This window comes from Mastigoproctus giganteus, chromosome 11, assembly GCF_048544385.1.
Source record: "Mastigoproctus giganteus isolate SK-2022 chromosome 11, ASM4854438v1, whole genome shotgun sequence".
In the NCBI taxonomy this organism is placed as follows: domain Eukaryota; kingdom Metazoa; phylum Arthropoda; class Arachnida; order Uropygi; family Thelyphonidae; genus Mastigoproctus; species Mastigoproctus giganteus.
The window spans coordinates 18622291-18647217 of NC_143585.1; the positions used below are offsets into that span (position 1 = coordinate 18622291).

Sequence of the window (24927 nt, forward strand, 5' to 3'; positions counted from 1 at the left end):
CTATTCGCTGTACGATTCCTTTCGCCTCAAAGGTGGTACTTGTGCATATGTCCGTTCTGATATTTCCTTGTCAGAGACTTGGCAATTTGAAATCTCCTCTCTTTGAGCTTCTCTGGCTTAAAATCTCCCTACCTCATTGTGTCAAATTCATCTGTTGTTTCTACTGTTCTCCCAAATCCACTAATCACTTGGAGCTCTTTGACTTCCTCTATTTGCAACTTGACTTTCTCCAGTCCAACTTTCCTAACAGTGAGGTAATTTTCCATGGTAATTTTAATGTTCACAACTCCAGCTGGCTTCCGTTTTCTAGTCACACCGACCCAGCTGGTCGAGATGCTGAGGCTTTTGCAATTACTAAACTAATGACCTTGCACAGATTGTTCATTTACCTACAAGAATACCGGACAATCCTAATCATGCAGCCAATACGCTTGATCTTTTTCTCACAAACAACCCTTCTAAGTACACGGTTGAAGTGAAAGGTCCTTTAGGCACTTCAGATCACAACTTGGTGATTGTCTCTTCTCCAATGCAACCTTTATCTCATGGCTATTCCCAACCTCGTGTTGTTTGGCATTACAAGAATGCAAAATGGGATGACCTACGAGACTTCTTTTCTTCTTTTCCTTGGTCGGATTACTGTCTCAAAACTTCTGATGTCAACGTTTGCTCAGATTGTGTCAGTGAAATTATCCTTGCAGGAATGGAATCCTTTATCCCACACTCCACTTTAAAATCTCGTTCTTTATCTAAATCTTGGTTTTCCAATAAATGTGCTAAGGCTGTTCAAGAGAAGAATGTTGCATATCGTAATTGGCTTGTTTCTGATTCATCAGTTTAATTTTCTGCCTACACCAAAGCTCGCAACAAATGTAAAGCAGTTATTAATCAATCCAAACTATAGTTTGAACAGGATAAGAGTAGAAAATTTGCTTCTTGTCCTAATCGTAGCCGAGCATTCTGGTTTCTTGCCAAAGCTATTGGCCGCAACTTTTGCCCATCTCTGCTCCCACCTCTGTCCAAACCAGATGGTTCTGTTGTCACTTCAGCCAAGGATAAAGCTGACCAGGTAGCATCCCATTTTTCTTCCAGCTCATGTATTAATGACCTTGGTAAAACACCTCCCACCATTCCCAACACGCTCCATTCAATGCCTCCTGTGGTCTTCCGTCAAAAAGATGTCAGAAGGATTTTGACGAATTTTGATGCTAAGAAAGCTCCAGGTCCCGATGGTATTTCTCCACCTGTTCTCAAATCCTGTGCTCCTGAACTTACTCCTATTCTATGCCGCCTTTTTTCACTTTCTTATTCCAAAAGTGTTTTACCTTCTGCTTAGAAATTTGCTCATATCCAGCCAGTTCCTAAAAAGGGTGACAAATCCCTCCCATCCAGTTATCGTCCCATTGCAATTACTTCTACTCTTTCTAAAGAAATGGAGAAATCCATTAACCACCAACTCTTAAACTACCTAGAAATCTTCCGTCTGATCAACGATCGCCAGTATGGATTCCGTCAGTGTCGATCCACTGGTGATATTCTGGCTTATGTTACTCATTTATGGACTAATTAAATGGAAAGGTTCGGTGAAACACAAGTAATTGCTCTTGACATCTCAAAGGCTTTCGATCGCGTTTGGCATAAAGGTATTTTAAACAAGCTTCCATCTTATGGTTTGCCAACTGTTTTTAGTAATTGGTTATTCAGTTTTCTCTCCGATCGCTCACTGAGGGTGATGGTAGATGGCTCTTTGTCTTCTAACTTCTCCACTAATGCCGGTGTCCCCCAAGGTTCAGTTCTTTCCCCCACTCTTTTCCTCTTGTATATTAATGACCTTCTTCCATTGACTGGAAATCCTATCCATAGTTTTGCCGATGATAGCACATTGCATTCAACTTTCAATTTTGAGAAACCTTGTCCTGCTCAATCAGTTTCAACTTCTCGAAAATCTGCTACCAATTCCTGAAATGCCGATCTTCAGGTAATTCTCCAGTGGGGCAAAGATAGCTTAGTTGATTTCAATTCTTCTAAAATTCAGTCTTGTCTTATATCTCGCAAAAAGGATTCTTCTGCTCCTATGCTTACCTTTGGTGACACTCCGATTTCTAGGCAAAATGATATATCTCTTTTGGGGATTTCCCTGACTTCTAATCTCTCTCGGGACAAACACATTAGAAATACTGCTTCCTCTGCATCTAAAAAACCTGGTTTTCTCTTTCGCTCTCGGCGTTACTTTTCTTCCAAATAGCTGCTCACTCTGTATAAATCGCAAATCCGCCCTGCCATGGAATATTGTTCCCACATCTGGGGTGGTGCCCCCAAAACCTCTCTCATGCTTCTAGATTCCATTCAGAAGAGGGCAGTTAGATTAATTAATGACTCATCTCTAACAGAGTCTCTCCACTCGCTGTCTCATACATAGACGTACTGTTTCTGCTGCATGCCTCTTCTACAGATACTTCCATGGCACTGTTCTTCTGAATTGGCTTCTATAATTCCCGCTCTCTCTTTCAAAACAGACCGAACACTAGTCAACAGTCTGAACACTAGCTAACATCCATTTACTGTCCAACTTCAAACTCACAGAACCAACTTTTCATCTTCCTCGTTTATTCATTCAACTGCCGTTTTCTGGAACAACATTCCTTCATACGTATTTCCTGAAAATGACAGTCTACAGAAGTTCAATTCTAATGTCAACAAATATCTTCTTTCGTCTTCTCAACCTCCAACTCAAGCACGGTACTAAGTGATATAGGTTCTAATAATTCTAATACCGCTCGTGTTTGGGGTTACATAAAAAAAAAAAAAAATGTGGAGACTAGACACCTGCCAGGCGGTCTGATTGAGGTGTTTAAGACCTTGAAAGGATTGAGCAGGCTCCATGCTGATTGGATTCTTTCTCTTTCTCAAATTACAAATCTGAGGGGCAATAACTCAAATTGAGCAAAGACTGTTTTTTTTTTAGTTTTTTTTTTAATTTTATTAATAACAAGATACGTAACAGGTAACCATGAAGAGTGTATCTGAGAACAGAACAATAAACATAATAACAATAATATGAAATCGAACAGGAAGATAAACATTGATATAGAATCAAACATTAAAATCATATGTATAAAAGAGGATTGCATTAAGTTAAGTTACAGGTAAAACAAATAATAAATTAATCAGTTAGAGAATAGAAAAATAATAAAACACATAATAATAATAAACTACAATAATTAAATGAGAGCTAATCATTTGGCATTTGAAGTGAAGAGGCAAACTTGTGAATGGAGTTCATCAGTGATTGGGAGTTGTCAAAGAAGTCAATGCGAGAGTCATTTGCTCATTTGCAGATTCTGTTCAGTGGACTGAACTTCATAAAGTTCGTGGTGACAGAGTAAAGGCGAAACGGTGTAAGGTTTCTGAATTGTCTACAAGGAGCATTGAAGTTGATTTTGCTAAGGATATTAGATGCTTCATAAGTTCCAGTGATTACTTTTGCTAGAAGGGTGATGTCAGCAGTAACTCTTCTGATGCACAGAGGCCTCAGATGAAAGTAATCACATAGCGATCCATAATACACTGAGTGATAAAATAGAGGATTGCGGTACGTAAGGTAACGGACAAATTTTTTTTTTGACTGCTTCAATTTTTTTAGTTAAAGTCTTTGTGTGAGGATTCCTGATGGGTGAAGGGAATTGAAGGATTGGCAGAACAATAGTTTTATAAAGGATAACCGCATATCTGTAGTTTTTGAACTTGTATGTGTTCCGTTTGATGAATCCCAGTGTTTTGAATGCTTTGCTGGTGATTTTAAGGACATGGGCATCGAATTTAGCACTGCTGGAGAAGAGAATCCCCAAGTCGTTAACTTGGTCACACCTTTCGATGATACAGAGTTAATACTGTACTCCGTATTTATTAGTTGTGGAGATCTGCAGGATGAGAAAGAGATTACTTTGCACTTTGAGGGTTTAGCAGACAAGCCATTCAGAGATAACCACAGAGGGAATTTATTGAGAGCGCATTGAAGCTGTTGAGAATCGGTAATCTCCTTCACTGCTGAGTAGATCTTAAGATCATCTGCATAGAGAGAAACTTGAACATTGGAGGTGTAGATGAACGAAGAAAGATCATTTACGAAAACAATGAAGAGAAGGCGACCTAAGGGGGAGCCTTGCGGTACTCCACTTAGTGGTATAAAACAGTCTGAGTTCACTTGATTGATGATAACGCTCCAGGAACGATGTGTAATATAGCTGCGTAGCCATGAGAGCAAAGGGTCACGGATACCATATAGCTTAAGTTTTTCCAGAAGTTGTTCGTGTGGGACTTTATCAAATGCCTTAGATATATCTGTGTAGACTGCATCAACATGAAGGTGGTTATCAAGAGCTTCAGAGATGTATTGCCAGAAAGGAAGTAAATTTGTGACTACTGACTTGCCACTGCAGAAACCATGTTGATTCTGATCAATGAAAGGCCTGAAGAATTCGTCCAATAGATTTGCGGAAATTTGCCTTTAACCAGCGGGTGGTTGAGTGCTGGAACAAATTCCATCTGTCGTTTGTGGAAATTGATAGCTTAAATAAATTCAAAGAAGTGGACACTTTTGGAGCAAATAGATCAGTGAATGGGAAGTGAGCAAGTACATAAGCCAGATATTAACCAGTGGTATTACCTTATATACTGCTATAAATGTCATAATCGGTCCAGAGAATAGTGAAGAGTTCTGTCGATGACTATCTTGTTACATTCTATTCCGATCGGGTGGTGTGGGAGTGAAGGATACCTGGAGAACATCTACTGTGATTCATTGTGTCAACAATGCCTTTTTTGAATGAGGTGGGTTATCGTGTGGCGCTGTTTCTCATGATACAATGATGAACCTGTGGCTTTTATATGCGGGGAATCATTAACGCTGACACCTACCTTAACCTTTAGGACAATTCTATACTCCCTACGATGGAACTATTCTCCAGTACAAACACATGTGAGTCTGCGCGAGTAGACACAGTGCTCACCGTCACCGTCCTCCCTACACCGTGTGTAAAAGGCCCAGGTTCGAATCCCATCGATGCCGTGAGTAACTTTGATGGGCTTTTTTCACTCCGCGGTTGTTTTAGTCGGTCTCAGGCGTAAATAGCAAGGTTTTTCCCCACAGAAACTGGGGTATATTTGTTGTCTAGCAAAACAGGCAAATCGACCAAAGAACACACGAAATTTACAGCATAATACATATACGGGTATATATAATAAATTATGGGTGGCCCTAATACAATAGTTTGAGTTTAAGTACAAACACATATTTGTTTCAATAGGACTGTGCCCGGTTCTATTCGCCTGATATGTTCGAGAATGGTTCATGGACATGAATAAATAAAAGTTGGGATGATCTGTGCAAATTTCTCAAATATCTATGGGAGGAAGTGGAACATGATGAGGGCTAGACCAACACGCTCCACATCCGTAGCTTAATGGGTCATTGTTCTGTAGGAGGAATGGAGGGCTATACCCGGTGCAGTTTATCAGTCGTTGGTGAAAAAACCTGTCCAACGGGATGGAGTGTGCCATACTCACCAAATAGGAACCGATACGCTATTGAAGTGAGAAGTAATCAATGTGAATCTGGCTTGGGTCTGAATAATTTTTATAGAATAATTTCTCTTCAAGTTATTAACAGTCAAATGATAGGAAATCAAATTGGATTAGTAGATGTGCTGAACAGATATTTGGTATCAATTTTTACAAATAAATGCGCTCATTTGAGACATGGAGAAAGAGAGAAGGTGAGTTGGACTGCTATTGAGATCATCACTGGACTCTAGCAATTCTGGAGACTTGAAAATAGTTGATTCATTCCGAAAGATATGTCTAAGGTGGAGACAAGTAAGAATAAGCCCTTGAGTAATGGGCATATGATAGATTAGATATTGTATTCAGCAATTAAATATATAATGCTAATCATTCCGAATATTTTTGGGCTGTTACATGGCGTGGAAGTAGTTGGTCTCATGCACGGGTTGCATGGTTTTTAATTCTTTCAGAAACTCGGATTTTTCGTCCAGTAAACATAAAACTGACCAAAGAATAAATACACGCAGTTAGAGACACAATATACACACGCCTCATAGCCTTAGTTCCTTTTGAGCTTAACACACCTGTAACTTAACCTAATATTCGGATAAGAATGAAATCTTAAAGGGATCACTGGACGGGTTTGAAAAATCTTAAAGCTTTCATAACGCGTTCGAATGCTAGAAATTATTTCGATGTTATATTTTAGTAAACCTTTTTAATGGGTTCTTCATCAGGGGCTTATGTACAAATTGGAGCCTACTCGGATTCCTGAAGAGGATCACAGACTGGTTGGAGTGAAAGGAGACAGAGGGTTTTAATCAATCGGCATTCTTCAGAGTGGAGTAGTGTATCGAGCGGAGTCCCTCGGGGGTTCGCTGTTGCGGTCCTTCTGATTTCTGAATAATGCTGATGAGGTATATAACGAGAGCATTTAAAAGTGAATACAATGGTTAGCAATCGGGAGCAGACTATTAGAATGACTAAGGTCTGTTACACATACGGTCTGAAAGATAGCAAGTGGAGTTTCATTCTGTTAAAAATAATACACACGCTGGACACAACAATTGAAGAAATGTTTTCAATTTTTTCTTGGGGAATTGAAGAAATTGGGTATTGGCAGTCGCCTGCCTGTTCAGACGCCACTTGTTTCAGAGAAAAATAGAAAACTCCACTTGCGGTAATGTCCAGAACATCGTTATTGGACAGCAAAATAATGAAAGAAAGTCATGTGGTCAGACAAATCACAATACACTTTATTAATCTATAGTTTTGCACTGATGGTAGGAAGAGAGTGTGGCGAGACTCCCATGAGGTGATGGATCCTACTTGCCTTGTTAAGACAACCCAAGCATCTGGAGGTGGTATTATGATATGGGGAATGCTTCGTTGTCACGGACTCGGTCCGTTTGTATGATACCGGTGGAAGGTCGAATGTCATCCAAAGAATACCTGAATTTTGAATAAGATCTACTGCACCCTGCAATGTTACACTTTCATCCCGAAGATGATGGACAAGCTATGGATGACAATGCAACAGCGCATCGTGCCAGAATCGAGAAAGAATGATTCGGAGAACATGACACTGAATTACACGATTTTTCCTAGACCCCACATTCACCTGATCTCAATCCTATTGAGAATGGGTGGGATGTGCTGTAGAGAGCTATTGACGAATTCTTCTTCCTTCAACTTTGTTGTAGCCGCGCCATATTTAGCTGGAAGAACGGTTACAATTAGATAAAACGCACTAAAACAACTTGTAGAATCTATGACCCGCTGCACACTTGTTTTTTTGAAACAAAAGTGGCCCAGTTCGATCCTGAATAAAGATTCTTATTTATTTACAAAACCTTTACAAAATAATAGTTTGTTTATTCCTTAAAACATTTATTTTTGCAAATATTATACGTCTCTTCCATAGACTGGCATGTGTTTTCAAAACAACAGAATGCCAATCTTTCTTATAAAACCGTGGTCGTAAAATGGTGGTACGCCGACCTCCATTTTTAGCGGACAATTCATTTCAGAACTGACCCCTCATTCCTTCAGCTTCAATGTTTTTTGTTGGATCATTTTGTGACTGTATCAGCATCAATCTGCTTCCATTTGCAGATCATATTAAGCAATCGTCAACCTAGGAACATCAGCGCAATTGAAATGTGACGTACAGACCAATTGCTTTTGTGGAACCCTGTTCAGAGCTGGAACTTCGTTACCTCAATCGATGGCAGCACCTTGCATTCCCAATCGCACTACAATCTCTTTGAAGGCCTAAGAACATATTTTATAAATTTGCGTGATACGTGGTGCTTGGATAAGATGTAACCAACTGTCAACGTAGGAGTGTTCAGAAACTAATGGCAGGGCAGTATATATGAGTACAATACGTACTGTTTTTGGGTTGAGACAACCCGGATTTCATCCGGTGTTTCTTTTTCCCTTCTGTCGAAGTATTCAACATCTTTTCTTTTCTTTCAAGGTGGGGCCTCAAGATATGATGGACGAATTAAAATCGCCCGACATTACAACGATTTGATTTAGGAAAATGTTATTTTAGTATTGATTTCCCCTACATGGTAGTCATTTGATAAAACCGTTTTCTATACTTTAATAATACTGGAGTCTGACATTCCTCCACTTTGAATTAATGTCTGAGAATTATAATCCATGCAGAAGTGGTAATGAAGACACGCGCTTTTCCCTTCGAGACTAATTTAATTCTGTGTGATAAGCTACCAAAGTTTCATGCAGCTATCGGCGCTCGCTGTACTTATTTTCATTTTCGACAATCGTATCCCATAAAAAGCGTATTGCAGCCTAAGTTTTGAAAATTATTAATTAAATTACAACAGAAATGTTTACTGACCGTTTCTAATGGGTTATGTTGAACATTTCTGAATCAAAGAGCTCCAGGCACCAACGGCTCTATCTCTGAACATCTGTGCTCTTGGAAATTGTTTGGATATCCCACCTTTACGATGGCCTACATATTTACTGCAGTACGAAAAACATTTCCAGCAGGTTCCTCTTTAAAAATATCTTTGTTATCTAGAAACACGAAGTGCTGATAAAGCCCTGAAATGAACTGCCCGAAGGTCCTGGTCTCCTGCATAAAATTATAATTTTCAGAAAGCTCACTGGCAAACAAAATATTAAATTTATACTTACCCTGTTTTTGTAGGAAATTATGGTGAAGGGTGCGTGCGGTTTAAGAAAGTGAATAAAAGAAAATTCAGTTGAAATAGGAAACTTTCAAAGGATGAATATTTTAGATGAAAAACTCGGTAAACTTCAAAAATATAAAAAGAATTGTGAGGATGATAGATTTAATTATTGAAAACTGTCTTCGCTTTATTGTATTATAATAGAGGCCCCTTTCAGACCCCTTTCGATAAATGATGTTTATGTTAAGTGAACAGCAATGCTCAGTCAATTTTTTTTTACTCCTGGACATAACAGAAAAGACGCTTAAATCATTTAAAAGTGGTTAGAAAATAAGAAAAAAAAAACGAATAAATTGATGACTATGATTCTATCTAATTAGAGGCTGACTTTCTTTGAATTATTAATTTTTTTGATATGATAAAGAAACTTTATTGGATTATCGACCGGCTGTGAGGAAACCTTTTTAGAAGTCCTTAATTATTGTAATTGATATGTGTACGTTATTGAGCGAGTGGGCCGACGTTATGCACCCTCTCGTATTAAATATAATACCCTAACAGCGCCACATGAAGTTATAATTATATGCAGAATCTGCTATCAGTTGCACGTCAACGAGAAAATCGGCTTACAGAAGGAATCAGGCTCGGTACAAGAATGCAATTAGGAACGCTAATGAGTACATAATCTCTGTCAATATGGCTGAAGACAAGACACTAATTAAATTCTTAGCAGCCATCGGAAGCGTGTTTGGTGTCGCTTTGATGAAAGTGATGCCCAAACATTTATCTGACCTTGTCCGATTTGGACAGTCGCTTACAAAAGACAGGCTCTCTGTATTCTCAACTCCCAGCAGAATGCAGAAGTTCAAAGGAACTGAGAATGTGATTTTGTACATCAGATTCAATTAAACAGCACGGGCTTTGTGTTCACCCATTTCAATGGAGGAAAGTTTGCATCTATCGTATTTCACCGAGCTCGTTACAATATTTAAGCAGTCTGTTCACCATACTTGATTGTAAGGGACTCTATTGAGCTCAAAGTCCAAGTTTGGAACACTTTAATTAATAAATCACTGTTATATGCTACAGATAGTTTGGTACCATTCTCCAGGGATAGGATATTTCCTATCCGTGTAACATGCTGACATATGGATACAATCAACTGTCTGTTTTATTCTGAATTCCTTTATAGGATTATGTTCGATTCTTCTGCGCTGTCCGGTCCAATTTCGAGATTTCCACTTTCTCCCTTTCAACCTCGAAACTTCTGTGAACTTCAGAAATAATAAATACGATTAGCAAAAAGAGTCCAAAGGCATCATATTCACAACTGATTATTAATTTTTATTTTGAGCAGATTTTATGATACAAGAATCATTATTAAAACCGACAGAAGACATCCCGACCAGAGAACACACGAAGCTATGTCAATCTGTTGATTATATTTACTTCACCACTAGAGACTCTTTTACAGTAGAAACAACATTCTTATAATATTCAAAGGTCTTCGGAATTAATAATGTAAAAGGCTTGTTTCATTTCTTTTTTTTATCCTTGCTCCAAACCAAAAAAACCATGAAGCGTCAACACATTGTCTGGATGAAAAACCCAAATATTTGTAGAGTAAACAGTGGCCGATTTAATCCAGAAAGGACAGTATTTTTTCTTTTTTTTTAACCAGCAATCCCGATGAGTTTTCATCCTGTAAACAGAAAATCCGACCAGACAATACGCGCAATTTATAAACATAAACCGAACTAAATCTAAAATTGGAAACGCTTCTTTGTGCTGCAACTATGAAGGATATTCAGCAGCTCTAACTACCGCCTGTACCCAGTTTCTAGGAATCATGGGATACTTCTTCCAACGTTACATGTGGTGTCAACCGATTTTTTTGAAATGATCAATCAGCCCACACTTGAGTGGGCTGGCCACCAGAGACCAACCATCTTCCATTGTACTCGTGCTTTAGCAACAGAATTCATTCATAACAAAGATGAAAATATTCAGTGGAGATAGCGCCACGCCCAGTTCTGACCCTCATACCCAAATGCGATTCTCGACTTCCGGAAAAATGTATTTTAATGCGACTTTCTCAGAATCCAGAAGCATATCTACACCGAGAGGGTGTTGCCCAGCTAACTATGACTTAGGATTACACTAAAAGCTGGAAATGTCAGCAGGCAGTAGTGAATTACGTGCGCCAGAAACATAGATACAATCCTTCACGAAAAGCGTCAGCTTTCTAACAATTTTTATACCAGGATTTCACTGCAGCTTTTCCTGGTAAGAGTCTCTTTTTGCTCCTGACTAATTGTATTGTTCTGCCCTGCACCCGTCCCAATAGATCTACATCTTTCCTAAAATGGGGACTCAAGATACGGCCTAAACATTGCCTTATATAAGATAATCACATTCAGGTTCCTACTGGCAATATTCCTTATGTCATTGACATAACCTTATGAGCTATCATATCAGCATGTCTGTATTTGTAGATTTTCTTTCTCCACTACGTCGAACGTGGTGTCATCAGTATGAATGGTACCACCTGATGGGGTTATTGCTGACCAAATGCAATACAATTGATAGATACATTGTATCTATTAAACCCCAGTTGCCACTTCTTATTTCATTAGCCGAGTCCTCCACGTCTCGTTGAATGAGCATTTAGTGATTCCTCTCATCAACCACCCTGCCAACCTTTGAATCAACAATAAACTTAGACATTAAATTTTATATATCTTAATCAATATCGTTAATAAATAATGTATGTTCACTAATAATATTAGTGACATCCCACGGGGTTCAGTTCTGTTCGGTTAGGGACACTCTAAAATTAGAAGTTATTCAAGATATTCCTCCACCATTTGAGCTCTATATGCAGTTTGTGTTGCAATGCATGCAAAGAAAACCTGGACCAGCCGCACATCTAAAAAGTCGCGCATAGGGGTTCCAGGATCTGTTCTCGGTACCTCTGCACAGTTATGGCACCTCTATCAAAGGCTTCAAGAGGGACGCGACCGTTGATTATTATTCCGCCACACACGAAAACAATGCCTCCACCGGAAGTTTCACTTTCCCTCATGTTGTAGGGATGGTACCGAATTTATTATTGTCTGTAGATGATATAATGTCTAGAATCTGGTTGTAGGCTGAACGGGACTCATCGGAGAATAGAATCGTAACCCATTTTTCTTTAAATAAATTACCAATTAACTTTTTGGAGAAGCCATCTGTTTGAATATGGTGCAATACTAGGACAACTCTTCGCCAAGGCAATTTGTTCTGCTGTGAGAATTGTTTGGTTGGGTCGTTGTTGTAAGGTTTTAGGCCATCAGCTACTTAGACCATATTGGGCTCTATATAATATCTCGTAAATTGGATGTGTTCTGTGGTTGATTTTCTAGATGAAAGCATCTGGTTCCGGGAGAAAGACCATGCCACACTTGAGACCGACTAACTCGGCCACACTGTGAAAAAAGACCCATAAAAATTTTTTGCGTCTTTTAACTCGAGTCCAATTTTAAAGAATTCCGGATTGTAAACTGCTGGATTTATGAGTTTACTGCATTATCTGTAATTTTAATTTATGATTTTATAAGAAATTAATCGAAAATTTATTCACATTTACATAAAACAAAAATGTTTAAGCAAGCCAATACAAAACATAAGAAAACGTAATTGCAGGTAAGACAATAATCTGATACATTGCAAAATAAAGATTTTAAGGTTCATTTTATTTTTTTCAACATTCAGTTTTCTTTTGTGCGCTTCAGTTAATTGCATGAATATTGGTGTGCGTGGAGGTACGCATTGTGAAAAACTACCATCCTAATCTTCCTCACTGCATAATCTACGTGGAGCTTGTTGAAGACCCTGGTCTTCAACAAGCTCCACGTAGATTAGTGAACGTTCCAGCTACGTGACCGCACTTCTGAGTGACAGTGTTCCTTTGTTCTTCATGCTTTGCACCACACAGGGCCGAGTCCTCAACCTCCGGCGAGTCGTGTTTCCAGTCAGCAGTTTTGCGAGCTTTATGATGTTTTTTATTACAATAATTTGTTTCCACGGCGTAACCTCCAGATCAGCATATAAATTAGTCTGCAAAATGGTAAGTGGCTGGGTAGTGATTGTGTTTAGCCATCAAAAGAGCCAGTGCTCCAGTCCTAGGCTTTAATAGTAGTTTCAGGGAAAATCTGAGATGCGCAGAGTAGGATGGATGTGACACATCTTAAAATGTTTTAATTAATAAGATCGGGGTTCCTAAATGCCCACGATCCTGTCTGAATACCCACAGTGCTCATTTTGTTTATTTACATACTCAAAGTGTGTGGTGAAGTGTAGACTTTTTTTGTACCATTTAAGCTACAGATCCATATGCGTCTGATTGTTTCTGACCTCATTTCCATTCACGAAAAATGATATCTAGTTATTAATTCTTTTGAAAATCAGTTGCTTTGTCTTGCGTTCTTTTAATCTTAACCCATTGCACCTTTCGTACATTTACAACTTTACCATTTGCAAATTCGCTACACTGCTTGACCTTTTTATGATCGTTCTAGTTAGAAAAATGACAGCAATCCTGTTGAGATAAGCATTGGTCATTTCCAAAGAACTGACACATCATAGGGAGCATGAAAGTTCCCAGGCCATAGCACAAGGAAGCTAAAAACCATAACTCCACATCCTCCAAACTTCATTGTTGGCGCGATGCATTCGGGCCGCAGATATTCTCCAGTCATTCTCCACATCCACGCCAGCCCAAGATGTGACTAGACTGATCACTCCAGAGAACAAATTTTCACTGCTCTGTGAACCAATTACGGCGCTCCTCGCGTTCGTACAGACTTTATCTCCTGTTGAAGGCTCAAACTCCTAGTTGATGTATTGGAGGGTTGTCTGGCGAGATTGCCGTACTACCCTTCTTGATCTCTAACGGAGTGAGCTTCCATGGTCTTCCTGTGCGTTGCTGGACCATGGTGGTGCCTTCCCCCTTTTATTTCATGATAACATCATTGTCGCTCGATACTGGATGGTGTAGAAGATCAACAGATGCACGAATCGAGAAGCAGGCAATGTGATATTCGGCGAATCAGTGAGAATGCGCCATAATGAAAACAAGTAGATCGTGTAGTGACTCCTACTAACCGTAATTCTAATCAACCGAAACATATTCTCTGGATATCTTCAGTTCCTGGACCAAATAAGTTTTCCATCCCGCAAGCCTCGGTTTTGAGTAAATGAGTGCCTCATAACCTTAGATGCGTTGACGAAAAACAAAAGCGTTCAGAATTTATCGTAAATATTCCACGTTACGCAGACTATTATTAATGCTCTCGGCTGTCAAAGAAAGATCAAATCATTAGCTCAGGACACACTAATCTGGTCACATCAGTCGTGTGCATTTGACACGGATAACTCATAGTTCTCTACATACTCTCCACAATTTTCACGCTACACCACACCTGCATATGCATCTCCAGAAGGCACGTACACGATACCTATGAAGTTCAAACTAGTTTCCTCCTGTTCCATATTCCTGTAGTTCATTTTAGGAACCCTTATACGAAGCCATACGTTCGTGTATATGGAATTTCAATATGCGCATCAGTGAGCACTCTCGTATTTAACTTGGATATTTGCAGATGAGTTTCCTGTTGTGTGGACAGCAGCTACGTACATCGAGATGTTCGGATCATTCTGTTTATATATCCGGCACTGATGCTGCAGCAAGTAGCGCATTTCAATAGTCTGATATGAAACAATTCCTACACTTTGTGATCAAAATATTAGAAGCCCTTCTTCGATATCTGGAAGGATACCATACAATGACATATTGCTGAAATCCATTGGAATATCAAGGATCTTAGATTTGTTTTGTTCTTCGACGTGTGGTGTGAGAGTGACCCAATATTCTTTACACTTCTGAAAGCATTAGTGGAAGCCCTCGGGTTGAGCGGGTTAAATTCTGCTCTTGCAGAACTCGATCCACTTCCTTTTTAGTTTTGGAAAGAGAAAAAATCACATGGAGGCAAGTTAAATCCTCTTAGCCAATACGCTGAACAGGGGTAAAAACTTAATAAATAAATAAATTTTCACAGCAGTCATTTGATTTTTAAAATGGGTAGTTTTTTTGCCCGACCACCTGAACTTCAAAATGTGCTGATCAATACCGGTTTAGTGAAGGGTTGTTGTTTGTTCTTGGGTTTAGAGCATTGGCAACTAAGGCTATTGCTCCTTGTATATTGTCTGTAAATTCCGTGTGTTCCGAGGTCGATTTTCTGTTTTCTGGACAAAAACCCTAGTTTCCGGGAAAAACAAAACACCATGCTGCCCTCGCCTGAGATCGACTAACTCAACCAGGTTGTGAAAAAGACCCATAAAAATTCCTCCCGTCATCGAGTGGATTAGAACTCAGGTCGTTTCCACCCAGTGTGGGGAGTACGGCGATCCTACTAACTGTGCTACCCACGAGGGTTTGGTGAAGAGGAAAGCTACCAGAAAGAGTAATGTGGTGAACCATCTCCCTAACATCCACCCCTTCTTCTTAGAACCTTTTGATTAGATCTCCTAATCTCAAGGATAAAGAAGACAGATTCTTTGGAAAGGGTGTGTATAATTCACAAATATATCACTAGATATTTTGGAAAGGGAGTGTGCAATACACTTATCTTAAATACTTAGCAAGCGCTAAAATACACTGCACTACTATTAATATCCGGGCACCCCTACATGGATGGTTATGTTATGTTTGTTTGTTATTTGTTTTTTGGAGCATTAGCAACTAAGGCCATATTGCTCAGGGAATATGCGGTGGTCATTCCCTTGACCTTTCCGCATCCTCCGTATTTGGTGGTGACGGGCTCGAACCCTGGTCTATTCAAGAAGCGTGTGCTACGCACTGCTGCTCCTTCCCACCTGGCTACGGAGACGCCTCTGCATGGATGGAGAATCAAGTCCTATGCATGCAACAAGTCACAGAATCTACTATAAATATGGACACTGGGCTTCGAACAGACAATTGCAAAAGTGAGCATGCAAGATGACACGTTCAACAGAATTACCGAACAGTTCAACAGAATTGATCACCTCAACAATTGCTAGACGCCGATTAACATGGTGTAAGGAGCGCGAAATCTGGACTGTAGAGCAGTGGAAAACAGTCCTATGGACAGACGAATCGAGGTTCGTACTCTACCAGTCTGATGGCCGTTCCTGGGTGTGGTGAATGGCAGGGGAACAGTTCCTTCCTGATTGTATCCTCCCAACACTGAAGTTTGGTGGAAGCAGTGTCATGGCATGGGGCTCCTTTTATGGTTTGACTTGAGCCCATTAGTCGTTATCGACAAAACCATACCATGAATGCTGTGCAATACCAGGATAACCTGGACAATTATGCACTTCCAACATTATGGCAACACTTCGAGGAAGGCTTCGATCCATTACCTGTTATCAGTAAGACACCGCGCCATGTTATACTGCTCGGGTCCTAACAGAGAGGTTTGAGGACATGGGTGTAGAGAAGTTGGATTGGCCAGCCTAGAGTGCTGATGTGTACCCTATCGAGCATCTTTGGGATGTATTGGATCGTCGGGTACGTGCACGTCGAGATTGCGAAAAGAACAAGTTCGAACTGGTGGCTGCGTTAAAGGCACATAAAAATTTCTTCCATCATCGACGGGTTTCGAACTCAAGTGTTTTCCACCCGGTGTGGGGAGGACGGCGATCTTACCAACTGTGCTACCCATGAGGGCTGAAAGGGAAAGATGCTGGAAAGAGTAATGTGGTGGGCCCCTCCATTTCATCCACCGCTTCTTCTCAGAACATTTTTATCCAAACTTCTAATTTCAAGGATATAAGAGACAAATTCTTTGGAAAGAGAGTGTATAATTCTTTAATCTTTCACTGGATATTTTGGGAAGGGAGTGTATAATTCATTGATCTTAAATACTTGGCAATCGCTAAGATATATTCGGAACTGGCAATGAATATGATATGATAATGTAAGGGATTGCTACTCTTCTCTAAATCTGTTCTTTTGCCTTAAAGTATTCTCCACGAAGAGAGGCGAAGAAAAGATTCTGAGCGAGTAAGGAAAAATAAATAAATAAAGAAAAAAAAGAGAACAAATTGATAATGTAACAGTCTCCATTTGGAATGTAACTGCTGCGTTTATCTACTACGAAAAAGTCCATAAAAGGCATCTCGGCATCCTCTTACCCAAATAACTGCTCGTTTTAATGACTGTCAGAAAATGAGCCGCATGCACCCTATTTGCGATAAAGCTGGATCCATTACCAATTGTACCAACTGGCGCAGCTGTGTACCGATCGCCTCTCTGTTTACACACATTGGTGGGTTTGCCTGAGTTGCTATCGAAGTGGCTTTTATTGAGGAAGCCAATCTTAAGAATAGATCCATGTAAGCGAACACACCTGTACCGTATACGCCTCCCTTATAGTAAGAACCTAATGAAAAGAGATTGTCATGAAAGAGAGAGAGAGAGAGAGAGAGAGAGAGAGAGAGAGAGAGAGAGAGAGAGAGAGAGAGAGAGAGGCGAACGTTACACTTTACACAAATGTGCTCTGCGATAAGGAAAGAAATAAGACAGAGGAATTGCAACCAATTTCTGAACTACGTGAACACCCCATCTTAGTTCGGTTTATAGCCTGAAAACATTTGGAAAGAGGAGAGTGTGCCACACTAGTTTGGACCTGATTGCTATCATGACAGGAGTGCCTACAGGGGTTGGAATAATGGTTCTGCTATTTCCACACAGCCATATTGTCTGGCGACTAAAACCTCATTACGTTAATGGCAAACACATGTCCGCTAGGCTCTTCGTTCCGAAGAGTGTGATGTGCAGAACGAAGGTTGGATGAAAAAGGAGTATTTTGTCCCTGTTACATGCAGCTAATTAGTGCTCCAGCAGGAATCTAGGTCAAAGTTTCTTTTACAACACTGAATAGGGGAAAAAAGCATCCGCTTTCTCATCTCTACAACCCCGATTTTAATTTACAAGAAGTTCTTTGATATGATGAGCTGAAAGTCATAATGAGGCTACGATGTTGGGCTCTGAGGCAGTTTTTTTTATGCGTTCCACTTGAAGGATTTCGCCCTTGGCTTCTGTTACTCTGCAGGGGAAGATGAAGATGAGTTGGTGCTCGGGTGAATGGAGAACATTAGCAGATACCTCGTGATGTACATTACACAGGAGGGTCCCGAGGTTATATTAGCTTCCTCCCCTTTCTAGAGTAGTTCGAAAAAGGGGCGGAAAATAATCCGAGGATTTATTGCACGGAAAAATCCTCTAATGCAGTTTTCTTAATAGTATAAAGTGATTTGTTTGCATTAAAGAGCATTAGAAAACAAAACGTTTGTTTTCTGAAAGAAGAAAATGATTCCAAGAGTTTGGGCTTTAGAAAATACGGAAAAGAAAGAATATCTAACTGTAATTCTGCGAAACACTGGGGTAGTTTAAAATACGATGTGTGATCCAAAAAGCTCCTGGACTGTATTTGAAAAAAACGTTGGCGCTTACTGGGTATCCCATGCTGTTTTTCTGCAATAGTCCTCTTTGAGACTTGATACAGGGACTCCAGAATTTCTACCGAGGGTTGGTTTTTCTTTGAACTCTGAATAGTTATGAAATTTGTTCTTTAATTAGTGTTGGGGTTAAGAAGAAATTATAAAGAGACACGCCTGGATCAATGCAGATTTTGGAAGATTAAAGATCTGATTCTTGAGAATAAATAGTCAACATTCCTTCTTTCCTGAACAAGTGCGCTGTTTTGTTGTAGAACCCGACCTATATGATGCTATTTTTGACACAATTTCATTCAGTGGAATAAATTTTTCGTGCCTAGTGCAATTGATGCAAAAACACGACCAACTTGATTTTGAAATTCGAGAGGACCTGCTGTGGCCACCCTGAATACAGTTAATTTTTCGTCGATAGCAACGTGGCTGTGCTTCTTCACTCTCTGTATTTTTCCAGTAAAGCTCTTGGATGATTTCTTCTTGTTCTTGCAAAGAAACTTTCCTCTGAAGGCCCGATAGTTATTCTGCGAATCGGAGAACATTCTTAAGAACAAAACACGGGTTTAATAAATGCTTACCACGTTGCCCTTTTCGGTCCAATGTCTCCTTTCACGCATCATTGTAAAATTTCTCTTCCGGTACAACGTCCCGTCAGATACAGACAGAATAAATTGAAAACACTGAGAGTCCTTGGTTTTGGAAAGGAGGATACAGTTCAAATGCTGGTATGGAAAGACAAAAGGAACTGTACTTGTAGTACTTGTACTTATGCTTTTTACTTTCTACAGTACTCAAACTGTGGTCACAACAAGAAAGGCAAAAGGAGGTGAAATCTTACTGATTGAAAAGCCAGTCTAAAGCGGTAATGGCCCTATAATGGTCAGCCCTGTAATGGCCATTACTGACCATTACAGGGCTAACCATTACTGTGCAAGTTATTCGTTCACTCAGAAATCAACAAAATGGTAGAGAAAGCTGTTTTTCTGGCTATTACAAGTCTCAGTTGGGAAACAAACTTCATCTTGATGAAGGTAGAGGATCTATCTCCAAAAATGTTTGTCGGAAGCAGTTTCGAAAGAGGTTGCTCGTTCATCTAGCAGGGTATGTCGAAAATAGGAATGTCCCTTCTAGAAAACGCCCATCAATTTTGTGATGAACAAGAAAATTCAAGTAAGAAGAAAGATTGAGCGGTATGCAATGGCAGAAGGGTTAACGGTGGAATAAAGTAAACAGTTTTGCATTGTAAAACATGCTCCAGAAACCAGGATTGCATCCTGATGAATGTTTCAAGAAATTTCACACACCAAAATCATATAAATAACAAATATTTAAAGCGTCTGAAAGCTTTCTAATGTTTTATCAATAACATTTATTATAACAACTTACGTATTTCGTAAAGTTGAATTAAAAACAGTAGAGGGTTGTTTTTGTTGGGTTTTAGAAATATTAGCGACAAAGGCCATATTACTCCGCATATACTACTGTTTGTAAATTTCGTGTTCTGAGATCGATTTTCTGTTTACTGGACGAAACATTCGAGTTCCCAGGAGAAAACACCATGCTACCCTCGCCAAAAATTATAAACTTCCTCTCCTCATCGATGGGATTCGAACCCAGGTCTTTTCCACTCGGTGTGGGCAGCCCGACAATTCTAACAACTGTGCTACCCACGAGGGTCCATAGCGTCCTATCGATATTTTTTTCGAATATGGGATCAATTTCCTTGTAATATAAGATTATGACCTTCCTTATCTGTACTAGATGAGGAAAGGCATGATCTCACTGTATAAGGAAATCGTAAGACCGCATTGGGAATAATGTGTCCAAATATGGAGACCGCACTTAAAAAGACATGGAGATTCTTTAAAGGGTTCAAAGACAAGGGACACGCTAGGTGAGAACTGCAAATGAGCACTCGCATGAGATGAGACTTCGAATGTGGGGGCACCAGAACTCGGCAACCAGGAATTTTGGCCCATTTGGCTTTTGGATGTTGGGGTTCATGAGTTTAGTCCAAGCATCACTACATACACTGTGCTGTCACTTTATTAGGTACACCTACTTAGTAGAGTGTTGAGCCTCCTTTAGCCTTCAAAACAGCCTGAATTCGTCTAGGCATGGATTGAACAAGATGCTGAAAACGTTGTGCAGGAAAGGGGTACCATGCAGACATGAGTGTGCCACACAGTTCCTTGAGATTCGACAGAGTTGTAGACCTGCAGCGAACAGTCCTCTCCAGCTCATCCCAAAGATGTTCAATAGGATTGAGATCCGTGGTCTGAGCGGGCCACTGCAGCAAAGAAAAGTCATTGTCATGTTCCTGGAACTATTCCATAATGATTCGGACTTTGTGCACCGTCGCATTATCCTGCTGGAAGTAACCATCTGACTGGGGATAAACTATCAACATGAACGGATGCACTTGGTCAGAAACGATGTGGCATTCAGACATGAATCTATGGATATCAATGGACCAGACGTATGCCAAGAAAACATTCTCCCACCATAACACTGCCCCCACCATCTTGCACAGTAGTCGTCAGACATGATGGGTCCATGAATTCATGTTGCTTTCACCAAATTCTGAGCCTTCAGTCAACATGATGCACCAGGAACGTCGACTTGTCAGACCAAGCAACTGTTTTCCAATCCTCGAAAGTCCAGTGCTGCTGTTGCTGTGCCCACAAGAGGTGTTCTCTCTTGTTCTCCATTGATAACAAAGGTACGCGATGTGGACGCCGGCTGTTGTAGCCCATCCGCGACAAAGTGCGACTAGCAGTCCGTTGCGATATTTTAATCTGCGCACCAAGGTTGTATTCTGACGTGATATGCGACACTGTGGCCCCTCTGTTTGCTTGCGCAATTCTCGCCATCCTCATCTGACCTCTCTCATCAACAAGCGATTTTATTCAACAAGAGTGCCGTTGAGAGGATGTTTTCTGTTCGTTGTTCATTCTCCATACACTCTTGAAACTGGGGTGCGTGAAAAGTTCAGGAGAACTGCCGTTTCAGAGATGCTTTGTCCAGCACGATTTGCACCTACTACCATGCCACGTTCGAAGTTCGTTAGATCACTCCTTTTCCCCATTCTTGCTACGGTTTGTACGCTTAACTGATACTATAAAGGTTGTTCTGCTGCATTTATATCCACAATTGTAGTCATGTGACTTGCAACGTTGTGGGACAAACCATTTGTGTCCATAGCAGGGGTATACCTAATAAAGTGGCAACACTGTATATCTTCCATCAATGATGGAAGATATGAAATGATGAAAAAATAAGGAGGCGCAAGGTTCATTTTCCATGAAGCTCCCAAAGAGTGCAGTCATTTAATAATTCAAGGATAATAGCCTTCATACCACTCCAACTTCCCAAGTTCTTTCCAAGTTCTAAAAATGTATTGTACTAAATTTTGCCGAAAATATTACTTAAATTTAATTGATGAAGCGGGTAGACACAAAAAATCCTACACCTATATAAAATTAGGTAAAAATGGGGAAAAATCTGCAATCCGAAAAGCATGGATCGGCTTGAGACTCCTATCCAGGGTTGCCCTTTACCGATGTTTCGAATTTTGATTTAATTTTTTAACCTCCACGCGTTTCCAAAACTCCTTTCCGTCACATAAAAAATATACAGATAGAGAGACAGAAATATATGCACTGATATAGAAATGTGTGCTTGGATAGATACAGCGCGCATGCAATCAACTTCAAACCGATTATCGTTAGATACTCTACCGTATGGATTCGAAGCCATGCGGGAAAACAATCATGTCAGGGAAAAGAAATCAAAATCGCCGATTTATGTTCTTGCCAGTAGAGCAATAATTTATCAATGTTCTTCTGGAAATTGAGTTCATATTGTTTTGTGACTTGAAAAGTTTGGACGCAGGCAAAAAAGTCAGTCGCTCTGTGCGTGCGTCTGTCTGTGTACGGACCTCTAGAAAATCGTGGCCTATTTCGTATTTGGCTTATCTATCAAATGATTACCTTGGAGATTTATACCAGAATAAACGTCCTACGAGGTACTCATTTCGATGAGAGCAATTTCTCTTGGTTGGTCTCGATAAATTCCCTTAATATAAATGGTGTGTAGTTTAGAGGAACTGTAAGGGGATAATGAGAATTTTAATGGAGTTGAATAATACGGGTCTCTTTAATAACTGATTCTCCAGGACGGTGCAGTTTCATCAAATAATGGAACCAATTACGATGGTGTAAATGAAATCTTTTGAATACAAGAAAGTCTACCTTATTATACTTCTAAAGAATTCTTTGCACTAAGATTATTAAGATTATTGAGATAAATTGCAAGAATACGATGAAACAATCACATTGTTTTTCTTTCTCTGGTTGTTAATTAAGGCGGATGATGGGGTCTTCGGATTATCGAATTCAATATAGCAAAAAAAAAAACAAAAAACAAATAGATAATTTTAATCTCTTTGTTTCCAATCATTCCAACAAACATTCCAATGGAAAACATCTGCTTATATCAAGATAAAACGTACTTACCGTAATCAATTAGAGAGAAAATCGCCACCAGAAATGTTGAGGACTTCATAGCGATGGAAGAAGCGAAGAATTGATTATTGGAGACGCAAGTGAAGTTCGAAATTCCTAGGGACACCACAAGGCATCGCACATCACTTTTTATGTTCGTAAAATCGCCTCTTCCTCACAGCGTGTTTACCAGTCTGTGGCCCCATCGATAATAGAGGTTCTATAGCACGTGAGCGCCTTTCTACTTTCTTTCTCTCTCTCTCTTTCCCTGGGGCGTAGCGTCCACTCAATCCCTCAACATCCACGCCACGGCCAGATAACTTATCAGTTCTCAAGGCAAATCTCTCGCACGGGAAACCGACGGCCTAGTTTCGCTCATCACTCGCAGAACCGCACTGAACCATGACTGATCGAAGAGTGGGGTGTGTGTTAGAAGCGCGTGATCAAGGTCTCGTCTCTTGGGGAGGATTCGAGGGTCCAAATATCGCTTTCAAATGTCAAGATGAGAACGAGCCGATTGTGTCTTACATTTCTCCGATGCACCGACGCATGTCAAACAAAGTAACGGAAGGAATGCCAAGCAACGGCCGACAGGTCAATATATATGTATGTAGCTGTGTATGTGTGTTCGTGCACGGGCGCGACACGTGGAAGCCAACCGTGATGACTTCGGACAGCTTCTGCAAGCCGGGGGGAGCCAGACTGTCCGACTAGTCCAGTGCACAGACGTTCCGAGAACAACTTTCCGAGCGTACCGTTGGGAGCGAGCTCCGAGCGCAGAGTGGTGCTGATGTGATGGGTTCGTGCGGTAATCCACTTGTGACACACCTGCACGTGACTGAGAAGCAGCGCTCGAGAAGAGGGCGCTGTGAGAAGATGCTTCTCTCGGATGAGGAGCAAGTTTCGGAGAACAGGTGTGGATAGAATGAAGCAAAACTTTTTTCTCTTCTTAATTTCTATCATTCTTTGTGTTTTTTTTAATTTTAATTTCACTACTCCTTGAAGCTCTTTCTTTTATTTTCGAAATCGTTTTCTCTTTCAGTTTCATCACCTTTGCGTGTTATTCAGTTCTTTTTGTTTCCAGTATTTCTTTAGATTTTACCATTTTGAAATTTAACCTTCTCAATTTGCATCCCTTGTATTGGATTTCTGCGCACCATCTCTCTTTTTTTTTCTCTCTCTCTTTCTCGTCTGCATTTTCTTTTTCTTCTACTTTCTCTCTCACTGTATCACTTTCTTTCTTCCACCTTTTTTCTCTCTCTCTCTCTCTCTGGATTTTTTTCCATCCACTTCTCTCTCTCTCTCTCTCTCTCTCTCTCTCTATATATATATATATATATATATATATATATATATATATATATATATATATATATATATATATATATATATATATATATATATATATATATATATAGAGAGAGAGAGAGAGAGAGAGAGAGAAAGAGAAAATGGATGAAAAGAGAAGTTTTTTTCACAATATATATATATTGTTTTCCTTTTTCTCAATCTCTGTCGCTCTCTCATTTTTCCTTTGTCCTGCTGTCTCCTCTCCATTTTTTCCCTTTCTCCCACTTTATCTCTCTGCATTTTTCCCTTTTATTATATATATTTCCTTTCTTTCACTTCCTCTCTGCCTTTCAAATTTATCCATTATTTCTTTATTACACAATTTTTCTCCCTTTCTCTGTATTTTTCCTCGTCTCTCTCTCTCTCCATTACTTCCCTCAGTGTATTTTTATTTTCTTTCACTATCTCATCCACTCTCTGCATTTTTCGTACCCCACTTTTATTAATATTTCTAATTTTTCATTCCAACTTTCCCCCAGTTTCTTACCCCTGGTGGGTAGCAGATTAGTTCCAATAACCCTTCCAAATCGGGTGACAAAAGATCTGAGTTCGAATCCCGTCATTAACGCGAGAAATTTTAATGGAATTTTTTTCTCACATAAAATGTGACCCTCCCCTAAGACTTGGTCTCAGGGGAGGGTCACATATTATCATCCAAAAATCCGGATATGTCTTAAAGCAAACCGATCGAAGAATACATGCAGTTATGGACATTATACACTTACGCCTCATAGCCTTAGTTACTTCGCTATTTAACACACACCCAAACACCAAAATCGAACCGTGATCTCTTTTCTCTATTG

General features: G+C 39.9%; 1 protein-coding gene across 1 annotated transcript in view; it reads right to left on the reverse strand.

Moving 5' to 3' along the window:
• The window catches only part of LOC150077754 (cell adhesion molecule Dscam1-like), a 156892-nt gene extending 133385 nt beyond the window's left edge, over positions 1 to 23507 (reverse strand). The window contains exon 1 of the mRNA XM_090385434.1: positions 22787 to 23507. Coding sequence (XP_090241560.1) covers positions 22787 to 22835 — 49 coding nt within the window. The 5' untranslated portion in view covers positions 22836 to 23507. The remainder of the gene's footprint in view (positions 1 to 22786) is intronic.
• Positions 23508 to 24927: the final 1420 nt, after the last annotated feature.